Source organism: Ochotona princeps, chromosome 21, assembly GCF_030435755.1.
Source record: "Ochotona princeps isolate mOchPri1 chromosome 21, mOchPri1.hap1, whole genome shotgun sequence".
In the NCBI taxonomy this organism is placed as follows: Eukaryota; Metazoa; Chordata; class Mammalia; order Lagomorpha; family Ochotonidae; genus Ochotona; species Ochotona princeps.
In genome coordinates, this window is record NC_080852.1 from 27,126,215 (window position 1) to 27,152,757 (window position 26,543).

The 26,543-nt window shown below is 61.3% G+C and overlaps 1 protein-coding gene across 3 annotated transcripts; it reads left to right on the forward strand.

Moving 5' to 3' along the window:
• The first annotated feature begins 1,434 nt into the window (after positions 1–1,434).
• On the forward strand, positions 1,435–26,256 carry CELSR3 (cadherin EGF LAG seven-pass G-type receptor 3). Of its 3 annotated transcripts, XR_009247317.1 has the most exons (36): positions 1,435–5,707; positions 6,594–7,244; positions 7,650–7,875; positions 7,981–8,096; positions 8,347–8,435; positions 8,528–8,685; positions 9,078–9,241; positions 9,473–9,598; positions 9,689–9,858; positions 10,205–10,390; positions 10,645–10,761; positions 11,143–11,314; positions 11,459–11,600; positions 11,710–11,830; positions 12,128–12,311; positions 12,523–12,624; positions 13,850–13,944; positions 14,610–14,819; positions 15,017–15,212; positions 15,453–15,608; positions 15,886–16,057; positions 17,303–17,470; positions 17,617–17,743; positions 17,834–18,040; positions 18,222–18,396; positions 18,564–18,676; positions 19,107–19,186; positions 19,596–19,707; positions 19,984–20,100; positions 20,227–20,375; positions 20,542–20,651; positions 20,971–21,129; positions 21,590–21,790; positions 22,311–23,196; positions 24,379–24,517; positions 25,625–26,256. XR_009247317.1 is itself a non-coding variant. In XM_058678414.1 (35 exons), the coding sequence occupies exons 1-35, from the start codon at positions 1,624–1,626 to the stop codon at positions 24,404–24,406; spliced, it is 10,269 nt and encodes a 3,422-aa protein (XP_058534397.1). In that variant the 5' UTR covers positions 1,435–1,623; the 3' UTR covers positions 24,407–26,256. The 3 variants fall into 3 exon arrangements, 2 of the variants coding, with proteins under 2 accessions (XP_058534397.1, XP_058534398.1); XM_058678414.1 differs by having other exon boundaries at positions 24,379–26,256; XM_058678415.1 differs by lacking the exons at positions 19,107–19,186; positions 20,542–20,651; positions 20,971–21,129; ... (2 more) ...; positions 24,379–24,517; positions 25,625–26,256 and having other exon boundaries at positions 20,227–20,354.
• Positions 26,257–26,543: the final 287 nt, after the last annotated feature.

The following is a 26,543-nucleotide window of genomic DNA, read 5'->3' on the forward strand; positions in this document are numbered from 1 at the left end:
TCCTGTCTTTCCAAGGAGGGTACTGAGGGTGGGACAGCGAGGTGGATCAGCTGTGGAGGGGCGGGGTACCACGGAGACCCACTTGCAGTCCACTGGGTGGCGGCTGGAGGCAGCGGGGACACCGGCGCTCTGCAAGCAGCACCCTGTCGGGCCAGCACCAACCCAAGTGAAGGCAGGGCTCGGAGTAGCGTGGTCCTGGGTCCTACCCAGGATGGCTCCCCCGAACCTCGCGGATTCTGGCCTCCTACTGGCCATCTTCTGCGGGAAGCCTTCCCAGACTGCTAGGAAGGCTCAGGCGTCTGTAATTACGTGTCTCCCCCAGGCCGTCAGCATCTAGTCTGGCGTCCTTCATTCCTTAATTAAAGCAAAGGCGCTGTCAGAATGACCCCCTTCCTCTCCCAGCCCCAAGCGGACGGCCTCTAGCCAACCGCCATTCCCTCTTGAGGTACCCCGATGGAGGCCGAAGAGCGCCGGAGGCCGCCCTCTGCCCCGCCACCCGCTAACCCCCGCGGACACGCGGACCCGCAGCGCCCACCGGCCACGTGGGGCGCTCGGCAGACCCGACCCCGCCTGAGTCCCGCCTCCCGGAAGCGGCCAAGTCGAGGGCCCAGAAAGCGGCCCCTGATTGGTTGGTGGTGATGTCATAGGCGCCTTTCGGGGCGGCCCGGCGGCCACGGCCCGGAGTTGTTCGCCTGTTGGAGGCGGAGTCCACGGCGTCTGAGGAGCCGCGCCCAGCGGCGCTCGGGGGTCCGAGCCCCGACCCCCTTCTCCTGGGTACCGAAGCTCGCGTTCTCCGTTTCAGGCCCCGCAGCCTGTTAGCCTCCACGGCCCCTCTCCCGGGCGAACCGGGACCCCGACCTCGTCCCCCACACAATGTGGCCTCCCTGAGGGGGTGCGAGGCGGAGCCTGCCATTGTGCCAATAGAAACAATGACTTTACGATTGGAAAGTCGGGCTGGACCCCCCACCCGCCCGTCCTCGCTGACGTGGTCGTGGCGCCGCGCCCACCTATTGACGAGCTGCGGCCACGCGTGTCTTCGGAGTCGCGTGGCGTGGGGAAAGCTGGACCGAATCCCGGGGTCGGGCGGCAGCTAAGCTGGCCTGACCCTTGCAGGGACTGAGGGATCCGAGGAAGGCAGGCCCTATTTCCCCCGTACCCCACAACCTCCGGCTGAGGGGAAAAGCGCTGGGAACTCGCTGGACCTGAAGAGAGCGGGGGTGGCCAGCCGTGCGGGAACCTCGGTCACCACTGTCCAGGGGACGCCCCAGACAGCTGTCCACAAAGTGCCCCATGAGTCAACAAGCGCTGATCCAGCAGCCAAAGCCACTGTGCGAGATGCTGCCTCCCTCAGCCCCGTCTGGCTGTCGCCCATGTGGCCCAGTCCTGCACGTGGGACTCCCACCCAGAGCTGCGAGGGCGCTTCTTCTCACGTCAGGGTTACCAACGCCCCAAACCAGAATCCAGGACAGGGCCAGGACCAGTGCTTGGGAAGGGAAATAAAATATCTGCAAGTAGAAGGTTGGGAGACGGTGCTAGGACAACACCCTAGAAAGTGAAGGATCCAACAGCTTAAAGCCCCGGGCTCAGCCCCGAACCACCGGCGCTCTGACATCCTCAACAAAGATGGCGGCCACGGCTTCGGGCGTCAGAGCTGCCATGCGCGGTGGGTCATACCACCGGGTCCAGGGCGTCGGGGCGAGGGTGGAGCGAACCATCGAGGCGGCCGGGAGCCATGTTGGAGCGGCGGGAGGCGGCAGCAGCGTCGGGGATGCTGTGGTGGGGGCGGCAAAAGCCGGGACCTCTCACCAAAGGGGTCTTGGCCGCGGAATAGATGGTGCTCAGGGGGCGGCGGCGCGGAGCGACAGGCCGAGGGGCGGGGGGCCGGGGTGGGGGCAGGGGCCCTGGAGGGGGTCCGAGCGGTGGGGCGGGCCTAAGGACCGGACTGGGGTGGGGGGCTGTGGAGGCTGTGCGGGGAGGTGGAGGGTGATGGCGAGGCGGCCGCCGTGGCAGGGTCTCGGGAAACCATCGACGACGGTACTCTTGCTCCTTCTCTCTTTGTTCCCCCTCAGCCGGGAGGAGCTGAGGGGCGGCGGGGACCAGGGCTGGGACCAGGGGGTAAATCTGCCCAGGGCGCAGATCGGCGGTGGAGCCTTAGCTCTTTGTCCCGAGCCGCCCGGGGTCCGGGAGGATGAGGGGCCTGGCCCGGGAGTCGGGGAACCTGTTTCCATGCCACTCCGAGGGGAAAGGCAAAGCGCCCAGAGCACTCCAGGGTCCCGTGGACAGCCGAACGCAGAACTGGCCACCGAGCACGGGGTCCAAGCATTAAGCAGCCGTGCACGAGAGACGGGACAGGAGCCAGGGTCTCTGTTATGCTGGCGCCCAGAAGTCTCCTCCTGCCGGAGGACAGGACCCTTGCGAAGAGGTGGTGTGTCGCCAGAGGCTCTGTCCTTAGGGGTCCCAGGCCCAGGGAACAGCTTGCCCCTCCCTTCGGACTTTCTGGTTCAACCAGGTGGACCCAAGCCAGCGTTCTCCCAACAGAACTCTGCAAGAAGCGCCCGGAAAAGAGTAGGAACCACGCGCTGCTGCGGGGAACTGTGGGTGCCAGTGCGCAGGGGTCAGAGGGAGAGAGCTGCGCCATCCCCAGCCGAGAGGACAGATCTTTGGCCGGAATTTCTGCCCTGGGCCGCGGGGTCTGGCCCGGCGCTAGATTCAGCACCACGCACGGCTAGGACAGCTCCTTTGGTGGGTTCAGCACCCCCAAAACCTCGGACAGCTCCCGAGGCCCTGCCCCGGCGCATGCGCTCCCGCGGGCTTCTCCGCCGCCACTTCCTCCCGCAGCGCCCCGGGCCGCGGACCCCGGGAGTCCCAGTGGAGGCCTGGAGGACACCCCTAGGGAGTCGGGCACGTCCCCGTCGCGCCACCAACCGTCACCCGCAGTTTCCCCAGTACAACTACCAGGCGCAGGTGCCCGAGAACGAGGCAGCAGGCACAGCGGTGCTACGAGTGGTGGCTCAGGACCCGGACGCGGGTGAGGCCGGGCGTCTGGTGTACTCATTGGCCGCGCTCATGAACAGCCGCTCCCTGGAGCTGTTCAGCATCGACCCGCAGAGTGGCCTGATCCGCACAGCCGCCGCTCTGGACCGCGAGAGCATGGAGCGCCACTACCTGCGGGTGACGGCCCAGGACCATGGTTCGCCGCGCCTCTCGGCCACCACCATGGTGGCTGTGACCGTAGTCGACCGCAACGACCATACTCCAGTGTTTGAGCAAACGCAGTACCGGGAGACGCTGCGCGAGAATGTGGAGGAGGGCTACCCCATCCTGCAGCTGCGTGCCACAGACGGTGACGCACCACCCAATGCCAACCTGCGCTACCGCTTCGTGGGGCCACCCGCCACACGCACCACTGCTGCCTTCGAGATTGATCCACGCTCCGGCCTCATCAGTACCAGTGGCCGGGTGGACCGCGAGCACATGGAAAGCTACGAACTGGTGGTGGAGGCCAGCGACCAGGGCCAGGAACCTGGGCCTCGCTCAGCCACCGTGCGCGTGCACATCACGGTGCTGGACGAGAATGACAACGCGCCCCAGTTTAGCGAGAAGCGCTATGTGGCCCAGGTGCGCGAGGACGTGCGCCCCCACACAGTGGTGCTCCGCGTCACGGCCACAGACCGGGACAAGGATGCCAACGGACTGGTTCATTACAATATCATCAGCGGCAACAGCCGAGGCCACTTTGCTATCGACAGCCTCACCGGTGAGATTCAGGTGGTGGCGCCTCTGGACTTCGAGGCAGAGAGAGAGCATGCCTTGCGCATCCGGGCACAGGATGCGGGTAGGCCACCACTGTCCAATAACACGGGCTTGGTCAACATCCAAGTGGTGGATATCAATGACCACGCTCCCATCTTCGTCAGCACGCCCTTCCAGGTGTCCGTTCTGGAGAATGCGCCCCTGGGCCACTCGGTCATCCACATTCAGGCTGTGGATGCAGATCATGGGGAAAATGCTAGGCTGGAGTACTCGCTCACTGGTGTGGCAGCTGATACACCTTTTGTGATAAACAGTGCCACAGGCTGGGTGTCTGTGAGTGGCCCCCTGGACCGCGAGTCTGTGGAACATTACTTCTTTGGGGTAGAGGCTCGTGACCATGGCTCTCCTCCACTCTCTGCATCGGCCAGCGTCACGGTGACTGTGCTGGATGTTAACGACAACCGGCCTGAGTTCACTGTGAAGGAACACCACCTCCGACTGAATGAGGATGCAGCTGTGGGTACCAGCGTGCTCAGTGTGACTGCTGTGGACCGGGACGCCAACAGCGCCATCAGCTACCAGATCACAGGTGGCAACACCCGGAACCGTTTTGCCATCAGCACCCAGGGGGGTGTGGGTCTAGTGACCCTGGCTCTCCCGCTGGACTACAAGCAGGAACGCTACTTCAAGCTGGTGCTGACGGCATCTGACCGAGCCCTCCACGACCACTGCTCTGTGCACATCAACATCACAGATGCCAACACTCACCGGCCTGTCTTTCAAAGCGCCCACTACTCAGTGAGCATGAATGAGGATCGGCCAGTGGGTAGCACGGTCGTGGTTATCAGCGCCTCTGACGATGACGTGGGTGAGAATGCTCGGATCACTTACTTCTTGGAGGATAACCTACCCCAGTTCCGCATCGATGCCACCTCGGGGGCCATCACACTACAAGCTCCACTGGACTATGAGGACCAAGTGACCTACACCCTGGCTATCACAGCTCGAGACAATGGCATCCCTCAGAAGGCAGACACCACTTATGTTGAGGTGATGGTCAACGATGTGAATGACAACGCTCCACAGTTTGTGACCTCCCATTACACCGGCTTGGTCTCTGAGGATGCTCCGCCCTTTACCAGCGTCCTGCAGATCTCAGCCACGGACCGGGATGCTCACGCCAACGGTCGAGTCCAATACACGTTCCAGAATGGGGAAGATGGGGATGGAGATTTTACCATAGAGCCCACCTCTGGCATCATCCGAACAGTGAGGCGGCTGGACCGGGAGGCAGTGCCAGTGTATGAGCTGACGGCATATGCGGTGGACCGCGGTGTGCCCCCGCTGAGGACACCAGTCAGCATCCACGTGACCGTGCAGGATGTGAATGACAACGCACCTGTCTTCCCAGCAGAGGAGTTTGAGGTGCAGGTGAAGGAAAACAGCATTGTGGGCTCAGTGGTGGCCCAGATCACTGCGGTGGACCCTGACGAGGGTCCCAACGCCCACATCATGTACCAAATAGTGGAGGGGAACATTCCTGAGCTCTTCCAAATGGACATCTTCTCCGGGGAGCTGACAGCACTCATTGACCTGGACTACGAAGCTCGCCAGGAATACGTGATTGTGGTGCAGGCCACGTCGGCTCCCCTGGTCAGCCGGGCCACTGTGCATGTCCGCCTGGTTGACCAGAACGACAACAGCCCTGTGCTCAACAACTTCCAGATCCTCTTCAACAACTATGTGTCCAACCGCTCCGACACATTCCCCTCGGGTGTCATTGGCCGTATCCCAGCCTATGACCCCGATGTCTCAGATCACCTCTTCTACTCTTTCGAGCGTGGCAACGAGCTGCAGCTGCTGGTGGTCAACCAGACCAGTGGGGAGCTGCGACTCAGTCGGAAGCTGGACAACAACCGTCCGCTGGTGGCCTCCATGTTGGTGACGGTCACAGGTGAGGGGCAGGGCGGGACGGGGCTGGCAGAGCAGGCAGGGGACCCAGTGACTCCAACCTGTCAGGGTTTCTGGGCTTCCACAGGGCACCTAGAGTCAAAGAGGAATTTTTCAAGCTTCCAAGAAGCTCTTGCATGTTCTTGTAACTGCTCAGAATCCCTCATGTGGGGACTCTGCTTAAGTTCTTGGGCATCACAATTCCAAAGCATCTAAGCAGACCTCATGATGTACCCCTAGGACTAGTTCCACTCCCAAAGAAAGAAAGAAAACATGTGCTGGGGTCATGCCCTGGAGATTTTAGACAAAGCCAATTTGGGTCAGTCTGAACCATGTCCAAATTGAGGCGAAGACTAACTTTAGATCCAATCTGTTCAGGGAAAGGAACAGTTGTGTGGTCAGAAATGGCAGCTAATGGCAGCAGTTCTGGGCCTGGTGGATACACTGGTCTGGTTTCCATGTATCTTGTCCAAGAATCTGCCCCACCCCTGGACTGCCCCAGGCTTTCCCAGTCCTTTCCCTCCTAGGAGGATGCTGGCAGGCACAGAGGGTGGAGGGCAGGTTGACAGGTGCCCATCTGCTCTGGAACAGGGACTTCTGGTCTTCTAGAGAAGGTTACTCCGTCTGTGCCAGAGTCAGGGAACAGGGCTCCCCAGGGTAGTCACTGAAGCCCCAGGAGCCAGTGCTAGGGTATCCAGCAGCTGGGTAGCTTAGGAGTATGTGTGGCCAAGGCCTTCTGCAGCCCGCTGACCAGGGTGTGCGGGGAGGACGTTGATTGCTTGCAGGGCTCAGGCTCTTCCTAGCTCCACGTTAGAACAGCTCCATCAGCTGGCTCAGAAGTGTGGGGGCCTGGGCCCCAGGCTGACCACTGCCCCTGCCCCCGCCTGCAGACGGCCTGCACAGTGTGACAGCCCAGTGTGTGCTGCGCGTCGTCATCATCACCGAGGAGCTGCTGGCCAACAGCCTGACCGTGCGCCTGGAGAACATGTGGCAGGAGCGCTTCCTGTCGCCACTCCTGGGCCACTTCCTCGAAGGTGTGGCCGCGGTGCTCGCCACGCCCGCGGAGGACGTCTTCATCTTCAACATCCAGAACGACACGGACGTGGGGGGCACAGTGCTCAACGTGAGCTTCTCGGCGCTGGCGCCGCGCGGGGCGGGCGCGGGCGCGGCGGGGCCGTGGTTCAGCTCCGAGGAGCTGCAGGAGCAGCTGTACGTGCGCCGCGCGGCGCTGGCGGCGCGCTCGCTGCTCGACGTGCTGCCCTTCGACGACAACGTGTGCCTGCGGGAGCCCTGCGAGAACTACATGAAGTGCGTGTCGGTGCTCCGCTTCGACTCGTCCGCGCCCTTCCTGGCCTCGGCCTCCACGCTCTTCCGGCCTATCCAGCCCATCGCCGGCCTGCGCTGCCGCTGCCCGCCCGGCTTCACGGGCGACTTCTGCGAGACCGAGCTCGACCTCTGCTACTCCAACCCGTGTCGCAACGGCGGTGCCTGCGCGCGGCGTGAAGGCGGCTACACCTGCGTCTGCCGCCCGCGCTTCACGGGTGAGCCGGGCCTGGGGCTGGGTGAGCCAATGCGGGTCGTAGGCCACGGGGTGCGGGCGCGGTCAGATCCTCCGCCGCAGAGCCGACCCTGGGGGCGCTGGAAGCCGCAGAGGGAGAGAGGGACTTGGGCTGGGAGAACCAGGCTGGGCTGGGGGCGTGGCGGCAGACAGGGGGCGGGGGCTTCCTGGAGGCGTGGCCGCAAGGGATGCTGCACGAGGGGCGGGGCCGCAAGGGACGCTGCACGCAGGGCGGGGCCTTCTGGGGGCGTGGCCGCAAGGGGCGCTGCACGAGGGGCGTGGCCGCAAGGCACGCGGCCAGGCGCCAAGTCCGGGACGCTGCACGCAGGGGCGGGGCCTCGGGGGGGCGGGGCCTTGACTGCCTGCAAACCGCGACTCTTTCCTCCAGGAGAAGACTGCGAGCTGGACACGGAGGCCGGGCGCTGCGTGCCAGGCGTCTGTCGCAACGGGGGCACCTGCACCGACGCGCCCCACGGCGGCTTCCGTTGCCAGTGCCCCGTGGGCGGCGCCTTCGAAGGCCCTCGCTGCGAGGTGGCAGCCCGCTCCTTCCCTCCGAGCTCCTTCGTCATGTTTCGCGGCCTGCGGCAACGCTTCCACCTCACGCTGTCCCTCTCGTAGGTGCCCGCCCCCGCCTCCTGGGCTGCTGAGTGACTGGGTTACTGGGTCACGGGTGTGAGAGGTGGGCTGGCTCCTGAAGCCCCCTTGCCCACCCCGCACAGGTTCGCGACTGTGCAGCCGAGTGGGCTCCTCTTCTACAACGGCCGCCTGAACGAGAAGCACGACTTCTTGGCCCTGGAGCTGGTGGCTGGCCAAGTGCGGCTCACGTACTCCACGGGTGGGTGGCCCGAGGCCCCTCAGGCTCTCTTCCCTGTGCACTTGCACACACGCCTCAGTGTCAGACAGACGGCAGGGTGGACCCGGCTGCTGGCTGTGCCCTGTGGGGAGGCCAGTTTGAATAGGGAGTGTGTGTCCCCTCTGCTCGCAGGCCACTAGCCCAGCCAGTGATGGTGACCTTATCTGATACATCTGGGGGTGGGGCCGGGTGGAGCAGCTGCAAACACTCCTCCTGGTGCACCTCCCCACAGGTGAGTCCAACACGGTGGTCAGCCCCACGGTTCCAGGGGGCCTGAGTGATGGGCAGTGGCACACCGTGCACCTGAGATACTACAACAAGGTGGGCGCCGTGGGGCCTGGAGTGTGGAGGGAGTTGGGGGCGCTGGGGCTCAGCCCAAGAGCTGCGTTGACTGGGTGTACGTGGGTCTTTAGCCCCGGACGGACGCCCTTGGGAGTGCTCAGGGTCCGTCTAAGGACAAAGTGGCGGTGCTGAGCGTGGACGACTGTGATGTGGCGGTGGCACTGCAGTTCGGGGCTGAGATTGGGAACTACTCATGCGCGGCTGCTGGTGTGCAAACAAGCTCCAAGAAGTGAGCCCCTTCCCCGTGCCCTCTGCCCACACACCTGTGCTTGGCAGCCCAGGGCTTTGTCCAGTTTTTTTCCAGTCCTCAGCCCCTACTTTTAGGCAGCCCAGGCTCCCTGCCCTCCAGTGCCCCACACTCCCTTCAAGGTTTGTACTTAGTTCTTCACTTCTGCATCCCACCCCCCCCCAAGCTGCTGACTCACACACCTCAGCTGCTTAGTCGAAGCCCTCAGGCCAGCTCCTCCACCATTCCCAGCCCACCTGCCCTTGTCTGCTCTCCTATATACCGCTAGAACTCTAAGTCTGGCCTTTCCTTCTCCCCTGGCCTGGTCCTGTGGCCTGCCTCCCTCAGTCCCCCTCAGATGCAGTCCCACCAGTGACCCAGATCCCTCCCGGCAGGTCCCTGGACCTGACAGGCCCGCTGCTCCTGGGAGGGGTCCCCAACCTCCCCGAGAACTTCCCCGTGTCCCACAAGGACTTCATCGGCTGCATGCGGGACCTGCACATAGACGGCCGCCAGGTGGACATGGCAGCCTTTGTGGCCAACAACGGTACCACAGCAGGTAAGCTCAAAACTCCTACTGCTGCCCATGGCCTGTCTCCATCATAGAGGTGGGATTTGAAGCAGCTCCCCACATCTCATCTCAACCCAGTGACAGCCCGGCCCCAAGCCTGTGAGAACATGGGGCTGGTGTCATGGCCTCTTCTGTCCCCTTTTGGCCTAAATCAGGCCCAGCACTCATGCCCTCCCCGACTCCACCATGTTATATTCTGCATGTGCCTGCCTTTCCCAGGCTGTCAGGCCAAGCTGCACTTCTGCGACTCAAGCCCCTGCAAGAACAGTGGCTTCTGCTCGGAGCGCTGGGGCGGCTTCAGCTGTGACTGCCCTGTGGGTTTTGGTGGCAAAGACTGTCGGCTCAGTGAGTGGCGGCATGGGGCAGGGAAGAGCCCATGGGGTAAGCTCTGTCCCCAGAATGGGGCATGTGAACCTGCTCCTCTTATCCCCACAGCCATGGCCCATCCCCACCATTTCCGGGGCAACGGCACACTAAGCTGGGACTTTGGAGGTGACGTGGTTGTGTCTGTACCCTGGTACCTGGGACTGGCGTTTCGGACACGCGCCACGCAAGGGGTCCTGTTGTCAGTGCAGGCTGGGCAGCACAGTACACTTCTCTGCCAGGTGGGTCTGCCCTTCTGGTCCCAGTCTGTGACATTCCCAGCCATATTCCTGTGGGTTTAATCCTCGTTCCACAGCATGGAGGACTTGCCCACACTTGACCCTGCTGTGTACCCGACCCTCCGCTCTCTTCTCCGCCACAATGTCCTCTGCATGTGGGGGCCACTAGCACAGCCCTCCCTGGTGCTAGCTGCATCCATCCATGGTTCCCCAGTCTTGACCCTGTGTTCGCAGCCCAAGGTCCTCTGCACAAGTAAGCCTGCTGTTCTGGTCGCTGAGTCCTCTGACCACTGTCCAGTCCCAGCCAACATGTGGCTCTAACCCCAGGGCTGGGCATTTCTACCCACAGCTAGATCGGGGGCTGCTGTCCGTGACTGTGAGCCAGGGCTCGGGCCTTGCCGCCCATCTCCTCCTGGACCAGGTGACCGTCAGTGATGGCCGGTGGCATGATCTGCGGCTGGAGTTGCAGGAAGAGCCAGGTGGTCGGCGGGGCCATCATGTCCTCATGATCTCACTGGACTTTAGCCTCTTCCAGGTGTGACCCCTGACTTGGGGGTGATCTGCTCTCCTCCTTCCAACCAGACCCACCTTCTCTGACCTCCACCTCCTGTGCTTCACCCAGACCCTAGCCATTCCCTGGGTCTCAGAGAGCTCCATGGCAGTCCACTCCTCTGGCATGGAGGGACAAAGCCCAGTCATGCAGGGCTGGCAGGCCCAGACCAACCCCAGGATATGGCATGGGTGCCTTAGCCTCCCTCATATTCAGTGCTGCTGGTTTCCCTCCTCCAGGACACCCTGGCAGTGGGGAGTGAGCTGCAAGGCCTGAAGGTAAAGCAACTCCACGTGGGAGGCCTGCCCCCCAGCAGTAAGGAGGCGCTTCCTCAGGGTCTGGTCGGCTGTATCCAGGTGGGGGTCGGCATGGGGATGTGGCATGAGGGCATCAGGGTTAGCAGTCAGAGTTCAGGAGGTCCTGGGGGCTCCCAAAAGCAGTGTCCGAGTGGTGTTGGGCATGAATTACCAGGGGTCGGGGAGGGAAAGTGGATGACCCAGAGCTGTTGGAGACAGAGCAGATCTTCCTGTGGGTTTAGAGGCCAGAGTCTAGCTTAGATCCTCTCCCCCTGGGGGGGGGGGCATTAGGGAGGCAGAACAATTCGTGGTCCCCTGAGGGGATGACATTGGGATTGTCTTGGGGACCTGGTTTTATTGGAGCCTGGGGGGCTTCATGTTAGGGTGGCCTGGCCCATTGCCCTGGCATGGGCCTTAGCTCCTGGTTGGTTGTTTCTATAGGGGGTCTGGCTCGGCACCACTCCATCTGGGTCGCCGGCCCTGCTAGCCCCGAGCCACCGGGTGAATGTGGAGCCTGGCTGCGTGGTGACCAACTCCTGTGCATCTGGGCCCTGTCCAGCCCATGCTGACTGCCAAGATCTCTGGCAGACTTTCTCCTGCACCTGCCAGCCAGGTGGGCTTTGAAGTAGAGGAAGGCTGATCTGGGCAGGAAGCAGGGGGAGCTGGGGACATTGAGGAGATGGAGAATGGGAAGGAGGGTGCCCACTTCCTCTCTGCTCTGTGACCCATGTCCCGGACTTCCTGGACCCACCTGCAGGTTACTATGGCCCAGGTTGTGTGGATGCCTGTCTCTTGAACCCCTGTCAGAACCAGGGGTCCTGCCGCCACCTCCCAGGAGCCCCCCACGGCTACACTTGTGACTGTCCCAGCGGTTATTTTGGGCACCGCTGTGAGCACAGGTGAGAGGCTGAGGGCCTCAAGTTGAGGGAGAACCTGGCTGGAACAGGGCAGGGTCACTAAGATAGCCTAGAGGCTCTCCTCTGACTGGTTGCTTCCTTCTTCCTCCAGGATGGACCAGCAGTGCCCACGAGGCTGGTGGGGGAGCCCAACCTGTGGCCCCTGCAATTGTGACGTCCACAAAGGCTTTGACCCCAACTGCAATAAGACAAATGGGCAGTGTCACTGCAAGGTGTGCCTCGCCTGTGCCCCCAACAGTGGACCTTCCAAGCCATCTTGGGACATACTCTGTAATGCTTGTCCAGCTGGCTGCCTTCCACCACCTCTTACCTGTGTGTCCTGTCAGCTCCTTGTCCGCCAGCTCTCATAGTTGACCCCAGCGTCTCCCTCAGCCCTTCTTCCCCTGGCCTGGGAGTGCTGTTGTCTTTACCCCTTGCCCTTGATTCCATTCATCGCCCAAGCCTTGACCCAAGACCCTTACTCTAAGCCCTGACCTCTGACTTCAGGCTCCTGCCCCATCCTTAAACAGGACTTCTACTACCGGCCACGGGGCAGTGACTCATGCCTTCCATGTGACTGCTACCCAGTGGGCTCCACCTCGCGTTCCTGTGCACCCCACAGTGGGCAGTGTCCCTGTCGTCCAGGAGCCCTTGGCCGCCAGTGCAACAGCTGTGACAGCCCCTTCGCAGAGGTGACAGCCAGTGGCTGCCGGGGTAAGCAGAGGGCCGGTCTCCATGTGCTCCTTGGGTAGGGACTCTGGGGAACCTCTCCTGAGGGAGCCCACCTCCCTGCAGGGAACCCACATTTTCTCCAAGTCACAGAATCTAAGTGGAGAAGCCAACCAGGTCTTGTTAGGCAGTAGGCAGGGGGTGGGCTTTGAGGGGGCAACCTGGCCACCTGACTCAGCATCTCCTTCCTCCCTAGTGCTCTACGATGCCTGCCCCAAGTCCCTGAGGTCTGGCGTGTGGTGGCCGCAGACCAAGTTTGGCGCCTTGGCCACAGTGCCCTGTCCCCGGGGAGCCCTGGGTGAGTGTCTGGGGAGCAGGGACGTGGTGAGGGTGGGGGTGGGCTTATTCTCTGTGACTGCTGGAGCCAGCTCTCCAGTGGTCTTACAGCTCTTGGGTCTTACACCTTCCCAGTGGTGGGAGGGAGGCAGGCATCTGTGTGGGCCCTTACTATCTCCTTAAGCCTCTGGGTCCCTCCTCACACCCTCACGGAGCCTCCCTCTGTTTTCCTTGGCTTCTGGGCAGGATTGCGGGGTGCAGGTAAGGGGTACGTGTTTGCTCAGCTGCGCTGCCCCCTCCCACTGCCAGAGCTTTTACAGATCCCGCCTGCTGCCTGAGGTCCCCAAGGCCCCTCCCTGCTGCTTGGTCTCTGAGAACTACTCGCAACTGCTTGAAGCACCCTTCTTCCCCACAGAGACCCCTTCCTAATGGCTGAGGACCTTGGGGGCCCTTCTTTGGTCTCCTCAGAGACCCCTCCCATGGCCTGAGGACTCTGTAGACCTCTCCTGAGATCTTTACAAACCCCCCAAGTCCTGGAGGTACCTACAGGCCTCATGGTGTGGCCTGAGGTGAAAGGCCCCTCCCCTGTGTCTAAGGGACCGCCCCACCTTGTTACATGAGTCCCGTGTGATGGCTGGACAGGTTGTGTGTGCATGCCCACACGTGCGTCTCCCCATGCCTGTGCACGTGTTTCTGCGTCCATCTTGGGGCAGAGGGTTGTGTTTGTAAGTGAGGATCTCTTTAAAACACTCGCTTAAGGAGCAGGTCAGTTTCTAAGCCATTTCCCAGCTCTGCAGAGAAAGTAACACCAAGTCCCCCACAGGGCAGTTAGAACCATAGGAGCCCCATCCCCTACCTCACTGCTCCCAGAATCCTCCTGAGAGACTTTGTGCTGGCATGTCTGCGTGTACACAAGAATGTTGTATGTGTACCTGTGCTTATCCTGGTTGTTATATCCTCATATGTGCATTTGTGAACATTACGTGTGTGTATGTGGGACATGCCTGTGAGCCTGTCCTGGGCCACAGGCCTGTGTGAGCGGAGTGTGTGTATGTGTGTATGTGTGTATGTGAGGGTGGGTGGGTGCATGCATCCCTGGGGCTTGGCTGCTGCATCCTGCCATCAGGCTCTAGGGCTTGTCTGCTGGGCTCTGCCCCAAGGATTCTCCCAGGGTTGGGGGTGCTGTGGGCACCCTCTCAGTGGAGCTTCCCAGTCTTCGGGCCTGACCAGGGCTTGCTCGCCCCCAGGTGCTGCTGTACGGCTCTGTGACGAGGACCGGGGTTGGCTGGAGCCTGACCTCTTCAACTGCACCTCTCCTGCCTTCCGAGAGCTCAGCCTGCTGGTGAGCCTGCCTGTGCCCTGCCCCCACGCCGAGCCCTCCAGAGCTCACGGAGGGCCCCATCACCTCCGCCCAAGTTTGCCCCGTGTGTCTTTTTTTTTTTAAAGATTTATTTTTATTACAAAGTCAGATAGATATACAGAGAGGAGGAGAGACAGAGAGGAAGATCTTCTGTCCGATGGTTCACTCCCCAAGTGAGCCGCAACAGGCCGGTGCGCGCCGATCCAATGCCGGGAACCAGAACCTCTTCCAGGTCTCCCACGCGGGTGCAGTGTCCCAAAGCTTTGGGCCGTCTTCAACTGCTTTCCCAGGCCACAAGCAGGGAGCTGGATGGGAGCCCGGGATTAGAACCGGCGCCCATATGGGATCGCGCCGATCCAATGCCGGGAACCAGGAACCTCTTCCAGGTCTCCCATGCGGGTGCAGTGTCCCAAAGCTTTGGGCCGTCTTCAACTGCTTTCCCAGGCCACAGGCAGGGAGCTGGATGGGAAGTGGAGCTGCCAGGATTAGAACCGGCGCCCATATGGGATCCCGGTGCGTTCAAGGCGAGGATTTTAGCTGCTAGGCCACGCCGCCAGGCCCATGTGTCCTTTCATTTGGCTGCTCTCTGAAAGACCGTGGCCTCAGGGACCACAAGCATAACCATTCCCCCATCCCTATGCTGGCAGCTGGATGGCCTGGAGCTGAATAAGACAGTCCTGGATACCACGGAGGCCAAGAGGCTGGCTCAGCGACTCCGGGAGGTCACTGGCCATGCTGATCACTACTTTAGCCAAGATGTCCAAGTCACTGCCCGCCTGCTGGCCTATCTGCTGGCCTTCGAGAGCCATCAGCAAGGTTTCGGACTGACAGCCACACAGGACGCTCACTTCAATGAGGTCAGATTGCATTTTGTGTTTCCAACCCCCTGGCCCAAGACCTCTGCTCCCTGGATCTCTTTCCTTTGTCATCTCCAGCCCCTGCCCCTTTTGCCTGTTGGGACCCTTCTGAGCACCTGGCCGGACCCCTCCTCCCCACCCCGGCCCCTGCTGCCTCCCGCCACCTGGCTGAGCCAACTCTGTTTCCATTCTCCCAGAATCTGCTATGGGCTGGCTCTGCTCTGCTTGCTCCAGAGACTGAGGACCTGTGGGCAGCATTGGGACAGCGGGCTCCCGGGGGCTCCCCAGGCAGCGCGGGGCTGGTGCAGCACCTGGAGGAGTATGCGGCCACGCTCGCCAGGAACATGGAACTCACATACTTGAATCCCGTGGGGCTGGTGACACCCAATATCAGTGCGTGGTGGGGCAGGGCAGGGACCTGGAGGCCTGAGGGGGAAGGGCCGCTGATGGTATCAGTGGTGACAGGAGGCTGTGCTACCACCTCCAGCTTGGCAGGGGCATGCTCTGCACTGATAGCAAGGATGATATGGGCTGTAGGACTTGGGCATAGGCTGGGAGCCTGAGGGAGGAAGACCCTCAGCACATCCCGGACAGGGGTCCATGGTAGGGCTCACCCTTCTTTCTCATGGGCAGTGCTCAGCATCGACCGCATGGAGCACCCCAGTTCAAACCGAGGGGCCCGTCGCTACCCCCGCTACCACAGTAACCTTTTCCGGGGCCAGGACGCCTGGGATCCTCACACCCATGTGCTGCTGCCTTCCCAGGCTCCACGGCCAGCCCCATCGGAAGGTGAGCCCTCAGTGTTCCCTCAGCCAGGTCCTGTTCCCTCGATATCCCAGCCAGACCCCATACCCTCTCCTGCCTGTGTTCCACCTGCCAGAACCTCCTTCCTGTCCTACAACTCACTGTGCCCTCTCCTGACCATGCCCTGTCCCTTCCCAGACCTTGAACATTGTTTTCCCCGACTTCTGCTCCCCCTGCCCCAGTTCTGGAGCTGCGGGGAAGAGCCCCTGTGTTTGGGGCTCACTGACGGTGGCTCCCCATCCCCTACCCTGCCTGCTGGCAGTTCTGCCCACAGGCAGCAGCTCAGAAAACACCACCGCCCCGAGTGTGGGCTCCCCACCGGTGCCCCAGGAGCCCGAGACTGAGCCTGGGATGTCCATCGTCATCCTCCTCGTGTACCGCACCTTGGGGGGACTGCTTCCTGCTCAGTTCCAGGCCGAGCGTCGGGGTGCCAGGTACCAAGGGTATAGTTGCTTCCAGCCCTTCATATAAACCTCCTATGAGCTTCTGCCCAGCCTAGTATCCCCTTTTTGGTGGGCAGATGAGCAGATTCAGAGAGATACTTTTTTTTAAGATTTATTTATTTTTATATAAACTTTAATAGAAGTATTTCTGGGGCCTGGCACAGTAGTCTAGTGGCTAAAGTCCTTGCCTTGCACTTGCCAGAATCCCATGTGGGTGCTGATTTTAATCCCGGTAGCCCTACTTCCCATCCACCCCTCTACTTGTGGCCTGGGAAAGCAGTTGAAGACTGCCCAAACCCTTGGGACCCTGCACCCACGTCAGAGACTCGGAAGAGGCTCCAGGCTCCTGTCTTTGGATCGGCTCAGCTCCAGCCGTTGCAGCCACTTGGGGAGTGAATCAGCGGAGGAAGATCTTTCTGTCTCTCCTCCTGTCTGTATATCTGACTTTCCAAAAGAAAGAAGTCATTGTTACAGACAAGGAGAGACAGAGAGATCTTTAATCCACTGGTTCACTTCCCAAATGGCCAAATGGCTGCAATGGCAGGTCCTGGGCCAGGTTGGAGCCAGGTTGGAGCCAGGTTGGAGCCAGGTTGGAGCCAGGTTGGAGCCAGGTTGGAGTAGGAGCCTGGAACTGCCTCTGGGTCTCCCATGTGAGTGGCAGGGGCCCAGTTCTTGGGCCATTTTCTTCTGCTTTTCTAGACACATTTGCAGGGAGATAGATGGGAAGTGAAACAACTGGGACTCTGACCAACAGTGCTTATCTGAGATGCTGGTGTCACTGGTCACAGGTTAGCCTGCTGCACCACAGCGCTGGCCCCAGATAGACTTGGGTTCACAGCTCGGGAAACTGTCCATGCTGTGTGGCGCATGCAGCATGCTCTCTGGGTTCATGTGTAGTAGCTGAGTTTAGGATGACAGCAACAGGTTGGGGTAGGCGCCTCCAAGGCCAGCACATGAGCCAGGTGCAGACAGAGCATCTCCAGCGACAGAGGAAGACCTGTAGACTGCCTAGTGAGGAGCTGGTGTGGGGGGAGGGAAGACCCACAAGGCCAGTGCATCTCAGACTCAAGCAGTGAGTGGGACACCTGTCCGTGGCCAAGCAGAGGCCAGAGGGGTTCCCAGAAGGAGTATCTAGCCTGGGAACCAGATCTGCAGTGGAAGCAAGAGGCATGAAAGCAGGGTAAGGCCAAGTCAGAAGCTTGGCCGGCATCAGGCCCACATGGAGTATCTCCTCAGGCTCCCTGAAAACCCTGTGATGAACTCACCGGTTGTCAGCGTGGCAGTGTTCCATGGACGCAACTTCCTTAGTGGTGTCTTGGAGTCCCCCATCAGCCTCGAGTTCCGCCTGCTACAGACAGCCAATCGGAGCAAAGCCATCTGCGTGCAGTGGGACCCCCCTGGCCCGTGAGGACTCCTCCCAATCCCCCCACCCTCTGGAAACCCTCAGTCCTCCAGTCTACATGGCCTCAACCCCACCCACAATCTCACCAACCCCTTCAGCCTGCAGTGGGGTACCCCCTGTGGCAGCTCTGGCTATCCCGTGGCTGCAGGGCAGAGCAGCATGGTCTGTGGACAGCACGGGACTGTGAGCTGGTGCACAGGAACGGGTCCCACGCGCGGTGTCGCTGCAGCCGGACGGGTACCTTCGGGGTTCTCATGGATGCCTCCCCTCGTGAGGTGGGGCTGCACCCATTATCCTAGGGGAGTGGGGTACCAAAGGGCCAGGGGTTGTGCCTGGCACCCCGCTGACCATCTCTGTCTCCATAGCGCCTGGAGGGGGACCTGGAGCTACTGGCAGTGTTCACACACGTGGTCGTGGCAGTGTCTGTGGCTGCGCTGGTGCTGACTGCGGCTGTCCTGCTGAGCCTGCGTAGCCTCAAGTCCAATGTGCGTGGGATCCATGCCAATGTGGCGGCTGCCCTGGGCGTGGCAGAGCTCCTCTTCCTGCTGGGAGTCCACAGGACCCACAACCAGGTGCAGGGTCAGGGCCAGGGGACCTCTGTCCTGATGACAACCCCACTGTGGCCCCAGGAAGGCCCCCCAGGGACTGGGGTCAGGGCTGTGCAGGCGGGGACCAGGGTTTGGAGCAGAGGCTGGGGGAAGAGGACGGGTCCGAGGCAGGAGAGGTGCTGACGTCCCGCCTACCTGCCCTCAGCTGGTGTGCACTGCAGTCGCCATCCTCCTGCACTACTTCTTCCTCAGCGCCTTTGCATGGCTCCTCGTGCAGGGCCTGCACCTCTACCGCATGCAGGTGGAGCCGCGCAACGTGGACCACGGGGCCATGCGCTTCTATCATGCCCTGGGCTGGGGTGTTCCTGCCGTGCTGCTGGGTGAGCTCCTGAGACCCCGAGAACCTGTCCCCAGTCTTGATGGTGACCCACCCACCACAGTCTCATCCTCCCATGTCATCTGCCCAGGGGAGGGGGAGCCAGCCGTGCTCTCAGCCCTTTTGTCTCTAAGAACCACCCCGTCCCAGCCTGTGTCTTCTCTCTGCAAGGCCTTGCTGTCGGCCTAGACCCCGAGGGCTATGGGAACCCTGACTTCTGCTGGATCTCCATGCATGACCCGCTCATCTGGAGCTTTGCAGGCCCTGTGGTCCTGGTCATCGTGGTGAGCATGCTGGATGTGTTGCTACCTGTGGGGCGGTGCTGCAGAGGACAAGGGGGCTGGCTGAAGGGTGCCAGGGGAGGTGGGTGCTGCAGCTTGCTGGGCTCCCTGCCTGTCTGCTCTCTGGGTGCTGAGTGACCACTCCCCACTTATCTGCCGTGGATATGAGGGCCTGGGATGAGAGCCCCGTGGCCTTTCCCTGCCCGCCTCTGGATCTCAGTCACCCTCTCCCTCTCAGATTCTGACTCTCTGACCCTCATGCCCTTCTGTCTCCCTTCTGTTGCGGGTGTCTCAGTGTGGGAGCGTGTGTGCAGATGAGAATGGCTCACTGGCTCTGCCTCTCCCTGGGCATCTTGGTCCCTCTGTCCCTATCTCCCTCTGGCTCTCATAGCCTGTTTCTGTCTCTCTCTGCCCTGCTGCACTCACCGCACAGATGAATGGGACCCTGCTTCTCCTCACTGCTCACACCTCCTGCTCCACGGGGCAGCGGGATGCCAAGAAGAGTTCTGTGCTGTGAGTTGGCGCGGGCGGAAGCAGGGGTTCTTAGGACAGCAGGCTCTTCCTGGAAGGGAGGGAGGCAGGGGTGCAGGGACCCCACCCTGAGACCCCTTGCTGACATCCTTGCTGTCCGTGTTCCTTGGCCTTGAGCTGCCAGAGCCACCTCTCGGCCTGGGGGGCTCACTTTGTGCCTGCCCCCTGTGTCCCTGCCTGTCCCCCTCGCCCAACTCCTTATATTTTTACCTTGTACCCTTGTGGCCCCGAGTGCTCTCCTGCTCCTTTGTGTGACCTCCTGTGTCCCCTGGCATCCCCCAAGACTCCCATGTTCCCGTGAGTTGCTTGTATCCCGCATTCCTAGTGTGTCCCCCACATGCCTTCCTGTGTCCTCTCTGTGAGACCCGTGTGACCCTTCATGTCCTTGCAGCTCCTTCCTGCTGCTGCTGCTGGTCAGTGCCTCCTGGCTCTTTGGTCTCCTAGCAGTCAACCACAGCATCCTGGCCTTCCACTACCTCCACGCTGCGCTCTCCGGGCTCCAGGTAGCTTCGGGTCCCAGCCCAGACACTGGTCCTGGTGCTGACCTGGTAACATTGACCTCAAGCCCAGGCCAGGTGCCAGGTGCTGATCCCCTCCTGAGCACCCTAGGCCCCTCCCTGCTTCCCTGCAGTCACAGCCCTCCTGCCAGCCTACAGGAACTCCTCCTGGTACCCACTCGGTCTCAGTGACTCTCTTCTGACCCCATGTGACCCCTCTGATCTTTCACTGTCCTTCGCTCACCCCTTACTGGCTCCTTACTGACCCTGGCTGACCCACAGGGCCTGGCAGTGCTGCTGCTCTTCTGCATTCTGAATTCCGATGCCCGGGCTGCCTGGACTCCAGCTTGTCTAGGCAGGAAGGCAGTGCCTGAGGAGGCGAGGCCAGCGCCAGGGACGGTGAGGGGCTGCCAGGACTGAGGGCTCAGGGTGGGAGTGCGGGAAGCTGGGAGCTGTGGCCTCTGCAGGGCTGGCTCACATGCCTGCCCCATACCCTCTCCCTACTCACCTCCCTCTGTCCTGCAGGGCCCTGGGGCCTACAACAACACAGCCCTATTTGAGGAGAGCGGCCTCATCCGCATCACGCTCGGAGCCTCCACTGTCTCCTCAGTGAGCAGTGCCCGCTCTGGCCGGACCCAGGATCAAGACAGCCAGCGGGGACGCGGCTACCTCAGGTGAATGGAGGGACTACCTTGTGAAGGATGCACCAGCTGACTAGTGCTGGCAGTACCAGGCCTTGGAGTGGTGGGTGGTTCCACCTGCACTTGCTAGCCCCATCTGCATGCTGCTGGGTACCCACAGGCAGTGCCAGCCACAAGCTGGGGGCTCTTGCATTTCCAGGGACAACGTCCTGGTTCGACACGGCTCGGCTGCTGACCACACTGAGCATGGCGTCCAGGCTCATGCCGGCCCCACAGACCTGGATGTGGCCATGTTCCACCGAGATGCTGGTGAAGTTGGGGGCCTGGGAAAGGGAGGAGGGAGGCAGAGGCTCTCATACAACCCACCCTTTCTGCCGCAAATTGGAGCTGTGGCTAACTGGGTGGGCTGAGCACTCTCCACAACATTGCCACAGGAGGCACCTCCCAGTCCAGTCCTGGGTCTCTTAAGACACCCAGACAAGTCTCTGCCCCACCTTCTGCCCCCTGAGCCCTGCCCAGGCCCCACCCCCAGATCCTGGCCACGCCTATCGTGCAGCCTCTGAGCCCCAGGGCCCTGGCTTCCCACACTGCTGCTGTAGCCTCCTGCCTCTGACCTTTCCAACGCCAGGTGCGGACTCTGACTCAGACAGCGACCTGTCCTTGGAAGAGGAGAGGAGTCTGTCCATCCCATCTTCGGAAAGTGAGGACAATGGCCGTACTCGAGGGCGTTTCCAGCGGCCCCTCCGCCGGGCAGCCCAGAGTGAGAGGCTCCTCACCCACCCGAAAGGTGATGATGGATACCCTGACACCCCACACGTGACCAGGGACACCCTGTTTCCCACTTACATGCAGGGATCCTGCTGAGGCCCAAGAGTGCCTGGGGCTGGCCTACTGGGGGTCCTGTGTGGACATAACTAGTATCCCATGAACCTCTCCTATCCCATGTCCTGGAAGCGCTCAGGAGGCCATGGACACCCTGGGTGACAGGACACCGGGCAGGAATGTGATGGAGTGGCATGTTGTCCCTCTAGCCCCTCATCTTTCCAGCAGGCTGAGGCTCAGCCTGATCTCCCTGGTTGCTTCATCTCTAGATGGTGGGGTGCTGGCTGGCTACCCATTTCCTAGGTGCTCCCGCACCCTCCTGTTGCCACCTACATGGTGGGAGTGAGCACAGCCTGGGCTTTGAGGGTCACAGGGGCATGAGTCATTGGAACCAACAGTTCCTGTCACCTGCCCTGGCCCCACAGATATGGATGGCAATGATCTCTTGTCCTACTGGCCAGCCCTGGGGGAATGTGAGGCAGCTCCCTGTGCCCTGCAGACCTGGGGCTCCGAGAGGCGCCTGGGCCTGGATACCAGCAAGGATGCCGCCAACAACAACCAACCAGACCTGGCCCTCACCAGCGGGGATGAGACCTCCCTGGGCCGGGCACAGCGACAGAGGAAGGGTAGGCTCCCCACCCCAGGGCTGTACTGCAGGGATCCCAGAGAGGGAAGTGCAAGGAGCTGCCAGGCCCTGACTCAGGGACTGCCAGCATCCTCAGCCCAAGCTGAGTGCTTCAAGTATCTGTCCCACTGCCCTGCTCCCTAGAGCCCAGGGCTGCCTGTGTTCTAACTTGAGGAATTTCTGGCCTGTCCTATAGGAACTCTGGGGCTAGTTTCCCAACCCCAGTCAAGACCCTTAGACCCAGAGCCCATACTCTGATCTGGAAGGTTCCTGTCCCTGCTGTCCTGGAGGTTCCCGGAGTTTGTCCTTGTCCCCCTCCCTGGCCTCATGGGGGATTCCTGCCTGCCTCTCTCTGCCCTGAGGGAGGTTGGTCCGACAACCCTCTCTCCTTCCTGCCTCTGTACTCCCACCCCATGCTGCCTCCTCCTGCTCTCCTCCAAGGCGCTTCTCTGCCCAGCCCTGTGTCCCGGGCACCCCAAGGGATCTCTCCATCCAGGGAGTCTCCTCTGTTCCTTCTCCAGGCATCCTGAAGAACCGCCTGCAGTACCCACTGGTGTCACAGGCCCGAGGTGCCCCTGAGCTGTCCTGGTGCCGCGCAGCCACATTGGGCCACAGGGCCGTGCCAGCTGCCTCGTATGGCCGCATCTGTGCGGGCGGGGGTACTGGCAGCCTCTCGCAGCCGGCCAGTCGCTATTCTTCCCGAGAACAGCTGGATTTGCTCCTGCGGCGGCAGCTGAGCCGTGAGCAGCTTGAGGAAGCCCCTGTCCCAACTCTGTGCCCCCTGAGCCGGCCAGGCTCCCAGGAACACTTGGATGCCATGCCAGGCCGCCTGGAGCCCAGGGACCGGGGCAGCACTCTGCCGCGGAGACAGCCACCGCGGGACTACCCTGCCACCATGGCTGGCTGCTTTGGCTCCCGGGATGCACTGAACTTGGGGGCACCCCGCGAGTGGCTGAGCACGTTGCCTGCACCCCGCCGCACCCGGGACCTGGATCCACAGCACCCGCCCATGTCTCAGCCTCCGCAGAGGCAACTCTCAAGGGACCCCCTCTTGCCGTCGAGGCCCTTGGATTCTGTGTCTAGGAGCTCGAACTCTCGTGAGAGGCTGGACGAGGTGCCCAACCGGCACCCCTCCCAAGAAGCCCTCGGGCCACCCCTGCAGCTGCTCAGGGCTAGGGAGGACCCCACCAGCGGCCCCAGCCATGGCCCCTCCACAGAGCAGCTGGACATCCTCTCCTCCATCCTTGCCTCCTTCAACTCTTCTGCCCTCTCCTCCATGCAGTCGTCCAGCACGCCCTCCGGCCCTCACACCACAGCCACACCTTCAGCCACAGCCTCGGCACTTGGGCCCTCCACTCCGCGCTCAGCCACCTCCCACAGCATCTCAGAGCTGTCGCCAGATGCTGAGTAAGCACTGTCCAGCCACCTTGCTCATCCTCATCAGCCTAGAGCACCCTACTGTGTACCCTGCCCTGTGTCCCACCACAGCATGGGGTGGGGGTGGCAGGTGGGGTCTATCCCAGGCTCCACTCATAGTCAAGGGGTCACAGACTGGGCCAGCAGATCAGTGAGGAACAGGGTGTGACTAGTTGGGATCAGTCACCTTCCCTGCAGCTCAGGGGTCAGGGAGCTGGGTGCCTTCCAAGGAGCTTGAACCAGATGAGGCAGTGGGAAGAGCCAGGGCCTGAAGTGCCAGGTAACTTGGGCTTTGAAAGGGACAGGGAAGGTTTACCCTGGGGTGCAGGAGGTGCCAGCAGAGGAAAACATTCAGTTGTCTGTGGGTAAGTCATTCATTTGTTTAGATTTTTCAGTCAATATTACACTCCTGCTGCTGGTGGTCCCTGTGGAGTGGGGCTCCCAGGAGTTGAGATGGCTCCAGGTGCAACTCAGGGGCCTGCAGGGCAGCTGTTGGGGAAGGGATAATAGGCACACCTGGCAGTCAGCAGTGGATGGTTGTAGAGGCCAGAGGCGGGCTCAGTGCTAGGGGCGACCCAGCTGCTTCACACTGGGTGGAGGTTGTAGGATGAGGAAGGGGCCCCCAGGGGGTAGGGCCAGGGGCCCAGAGAACCAAGCAGCACCCAGTGATGAGAGAGGAGGGGCAGGTTGGGAGCCTTGTGCCTGGGATTCTAGAGGGATGCTGAGGAGTGGGGGTGACAGGAGCTGACCCACCACCCGAGTTCCACTCAGCCCAGCCTTAGGTCTGGCTGTGTGGGAGGTCGGCCGATGGCCTGAGGTGGGTTAAAGCTCTGGCAACACACTGGCCTGGGTCTAAGCTCTGGTTCTGCTTCGGCAGCTGTGTGGCTTTGGTCTCTTGTCCATGAAAGGGATCTGCAGCAGCAAGCTCTTTCGGATGCAGGGATTCAGGAGACAACATCTGGCATGGGTGTAACAGAACGAGTGTCTGGGAAGTGCACAAAGACCTGGGCGACCAAGGAGCCTAGCTGATGAGTCTGGGCGTCCAGGACAATGAGTAGAGGAATCTGAGAACCCTGGAGGGGGCATGTACAGGCTGGGGGCCAAGGGATGAAGGATGACAGGGGAGGTGAGCAGAACAGGACCTGACTTTGACTTCCACTTTGAATACTACAGAGTTTCCAGAAGTGAGGGTCACTTGTGAGGGGCCCATGGAGCGGAGGGCGACGGAGGACCTGGGCTGAAGAAGAGACTGCAGGAGTTGGGGCCAGTTCCAAGACAACCTGCTAGCCCCACCTCCCAGCTCCTTGCATCTGTGAGCATGGGTGTGGCAGGTGCAGGGGGGCACTGAAGGGAGGACTTATCTACATTTTGTATGTTTGTAACCAGAGAGATATGCTTATGTTATTTTTCAGTCTGACTCCAGGGGTCTGAAGCTGGGCTATGAGCAGGAGGGGATGGGGGATGTGCAGAGTTGGACCCTGCATGGGTCCCTGGGCGACCCTGTGCTGTTTTTTCACATCTCCCTGGGGTGGGCACAGAGAGGTGGGGCAGAGGCCCTCCTCCCACCCCAGGCCCTGGCTTGCTGTGGGGAGGGGTCCAAAGCGTCCAAAGCTCAGAACTGATCTTTGCTTCTTCTCCATTGCCCCCAAGGCCAAACCTCTGGGCAAAGGGCGGGGGAGGAGGGACTTGGTCTTGAAAACAGGGGTCCTCTGGCCTCCTTGTGGGCACCTGCTCCTGCCACCCCTGTCAGTGGACGTGCGTGCTCATGACATGGAGGCCTTGCCACTTACTGCCTTATGATCTAGGACTGATGCTGGGGGGCGCCATGTGGAGCAGCAGAGGTCCTGTTTACAAAGCCAGGCATCCCTTGGTCCCCGGGGCTGGGAAAGGGGTGCAGTGGGGGAGGACTCAGGCCTCTGCTCAGATGTCCTCACCCTGTATGGGTTGGGGGTACTGGGGGAACTGGCCGGCCACTACCCCGTCCTGCAAATGTCTGTGGTGCCATTTGATTTCTGCTCCCGGTCACTGCCCCCCGACCAGGTTGGGGTCGGGGGAACGGGAGGAGGGTGACCAAGGGAGCAGAAGCCAGGGCATGCCAGACCCAGAATGTAGGTGCCACTGCCTCCCGTGTTTACAGGATCCTCTCTGGCCCCGGGCACCAGGGCTGTCTGCCACAAGTGACTCACTTCCCACCACTCCCTGCCTCCCTCCCTCCCTCCCTCCCTTCAAAAGGGAACTATGACTGTTAGCAAAACTCTCCTTACTTTGTCTGATGTCCTCCACTGAGGACTTTAAAAATTTTGTTACTTTGTTTACAGGCTATTTAAATTTTATTTAATTTTTTACTACGTTTACAACTTGAAACTTGGAAACTTTTATACTTTGTTTACAGTTGAGAATGTTTTTTTCCTTGGTTTAGGGGAAGGTAGGGACAGAGGAAGAGGGACACCAAGGCCCCCCAGCGCTGGGAGACCTTGGGCCTGGTCACCCCCCAATGGCCTTCCAGGACAGAGCCCCACCCCGAGTCAGAAGGCCCAAGAGTCAGTATCCTCTCAGCGCTGGTGACAGTGGCTGTTGAGCCGGGTGTGTGGTGGTGCAGACACCTGCCTACTCCCAACGCAGGCTCTCCAGGCAGTTTCCAAGGAGAGATTAGAATTTCCTTCACTGACTGGTGCCAAATCCCACCAGCCAGGACCCCAGCCTCCCTCCCCACACTGCCCACAGCCCTCGGCAGGCAGCGCGGCCTGCTGAGGGAAAGAAGGCGTCCTTGCTTGTCCTAGGTTCTGTAGATGCCCTCTTGGAGGGGTATGCCTCCCTCCAGCCCAGCGGCGGCCTCCTTCCCCCCATCTGTGTAAATTGTTCCATGAAGCCGCGCTCTGTTTTGGGAATAAACTTATATAGAAAACAGCTGCCGCCTCTTCTATCAGGAAGGGAGGGAGGGCGGGACTCGCCATGAGTGACTTAGGCCTCATTGACCTTTGCAGGGAAGCCCAGTCCTTTCCCCACCCGAGAATATCCAGCTATTCTTAGCTCATGGCCTGGGCGGAGGACCAGCCTCACCTTAGGGTGGGAGCATGGGGGAAACCTCTCCAGGGAGGGCAGCCCTGGCCTGGCCTTTCTCTCCACCTTCCCTGGGGGCAGGAACTGCGTGGGCACTTGCAGGTCCTGCCCCGCCCAGAGACAGCGCCCACAACGCCAGGCTCCCAAAGGAAGTCTTGCTCCTCCTTAGGTCAAGGCTGGGACTCCTTTTTGGCTTGGGCGGCCCTGCTTGCGGGAGAGGCCTGGGGAGCCGACTACTCAGGGTCTCAGAGAAAGCCTGAAGGGGACACGCTGAGCGG

Bases quoted from the DNA above. Each gene is read 5' to 3' on its own strand.
- CELSR3 (XM_058678414.1), top strand. From the start codon at position 1,624: ATGGCGGCCACGGCTTCGGGCGTCAGAGCTGCCATGCGCGGTGGGTCA. The intron at 7,245-7,649 runs GTGAGCCGGGCC...TCTTTCCTCCAG, and splicing joins CTGCCGCCCGCGCTTCACGG to GAGAAGACTGCGAGCTGGAC. The intron at 12,312-12,522 runs GTAAGCAGAGGG...CTTCCTCCCTAG, and splicing joins GACAGCCAGTGGCTGCCGGG to TGCTCTACGATGCCTGCCCC.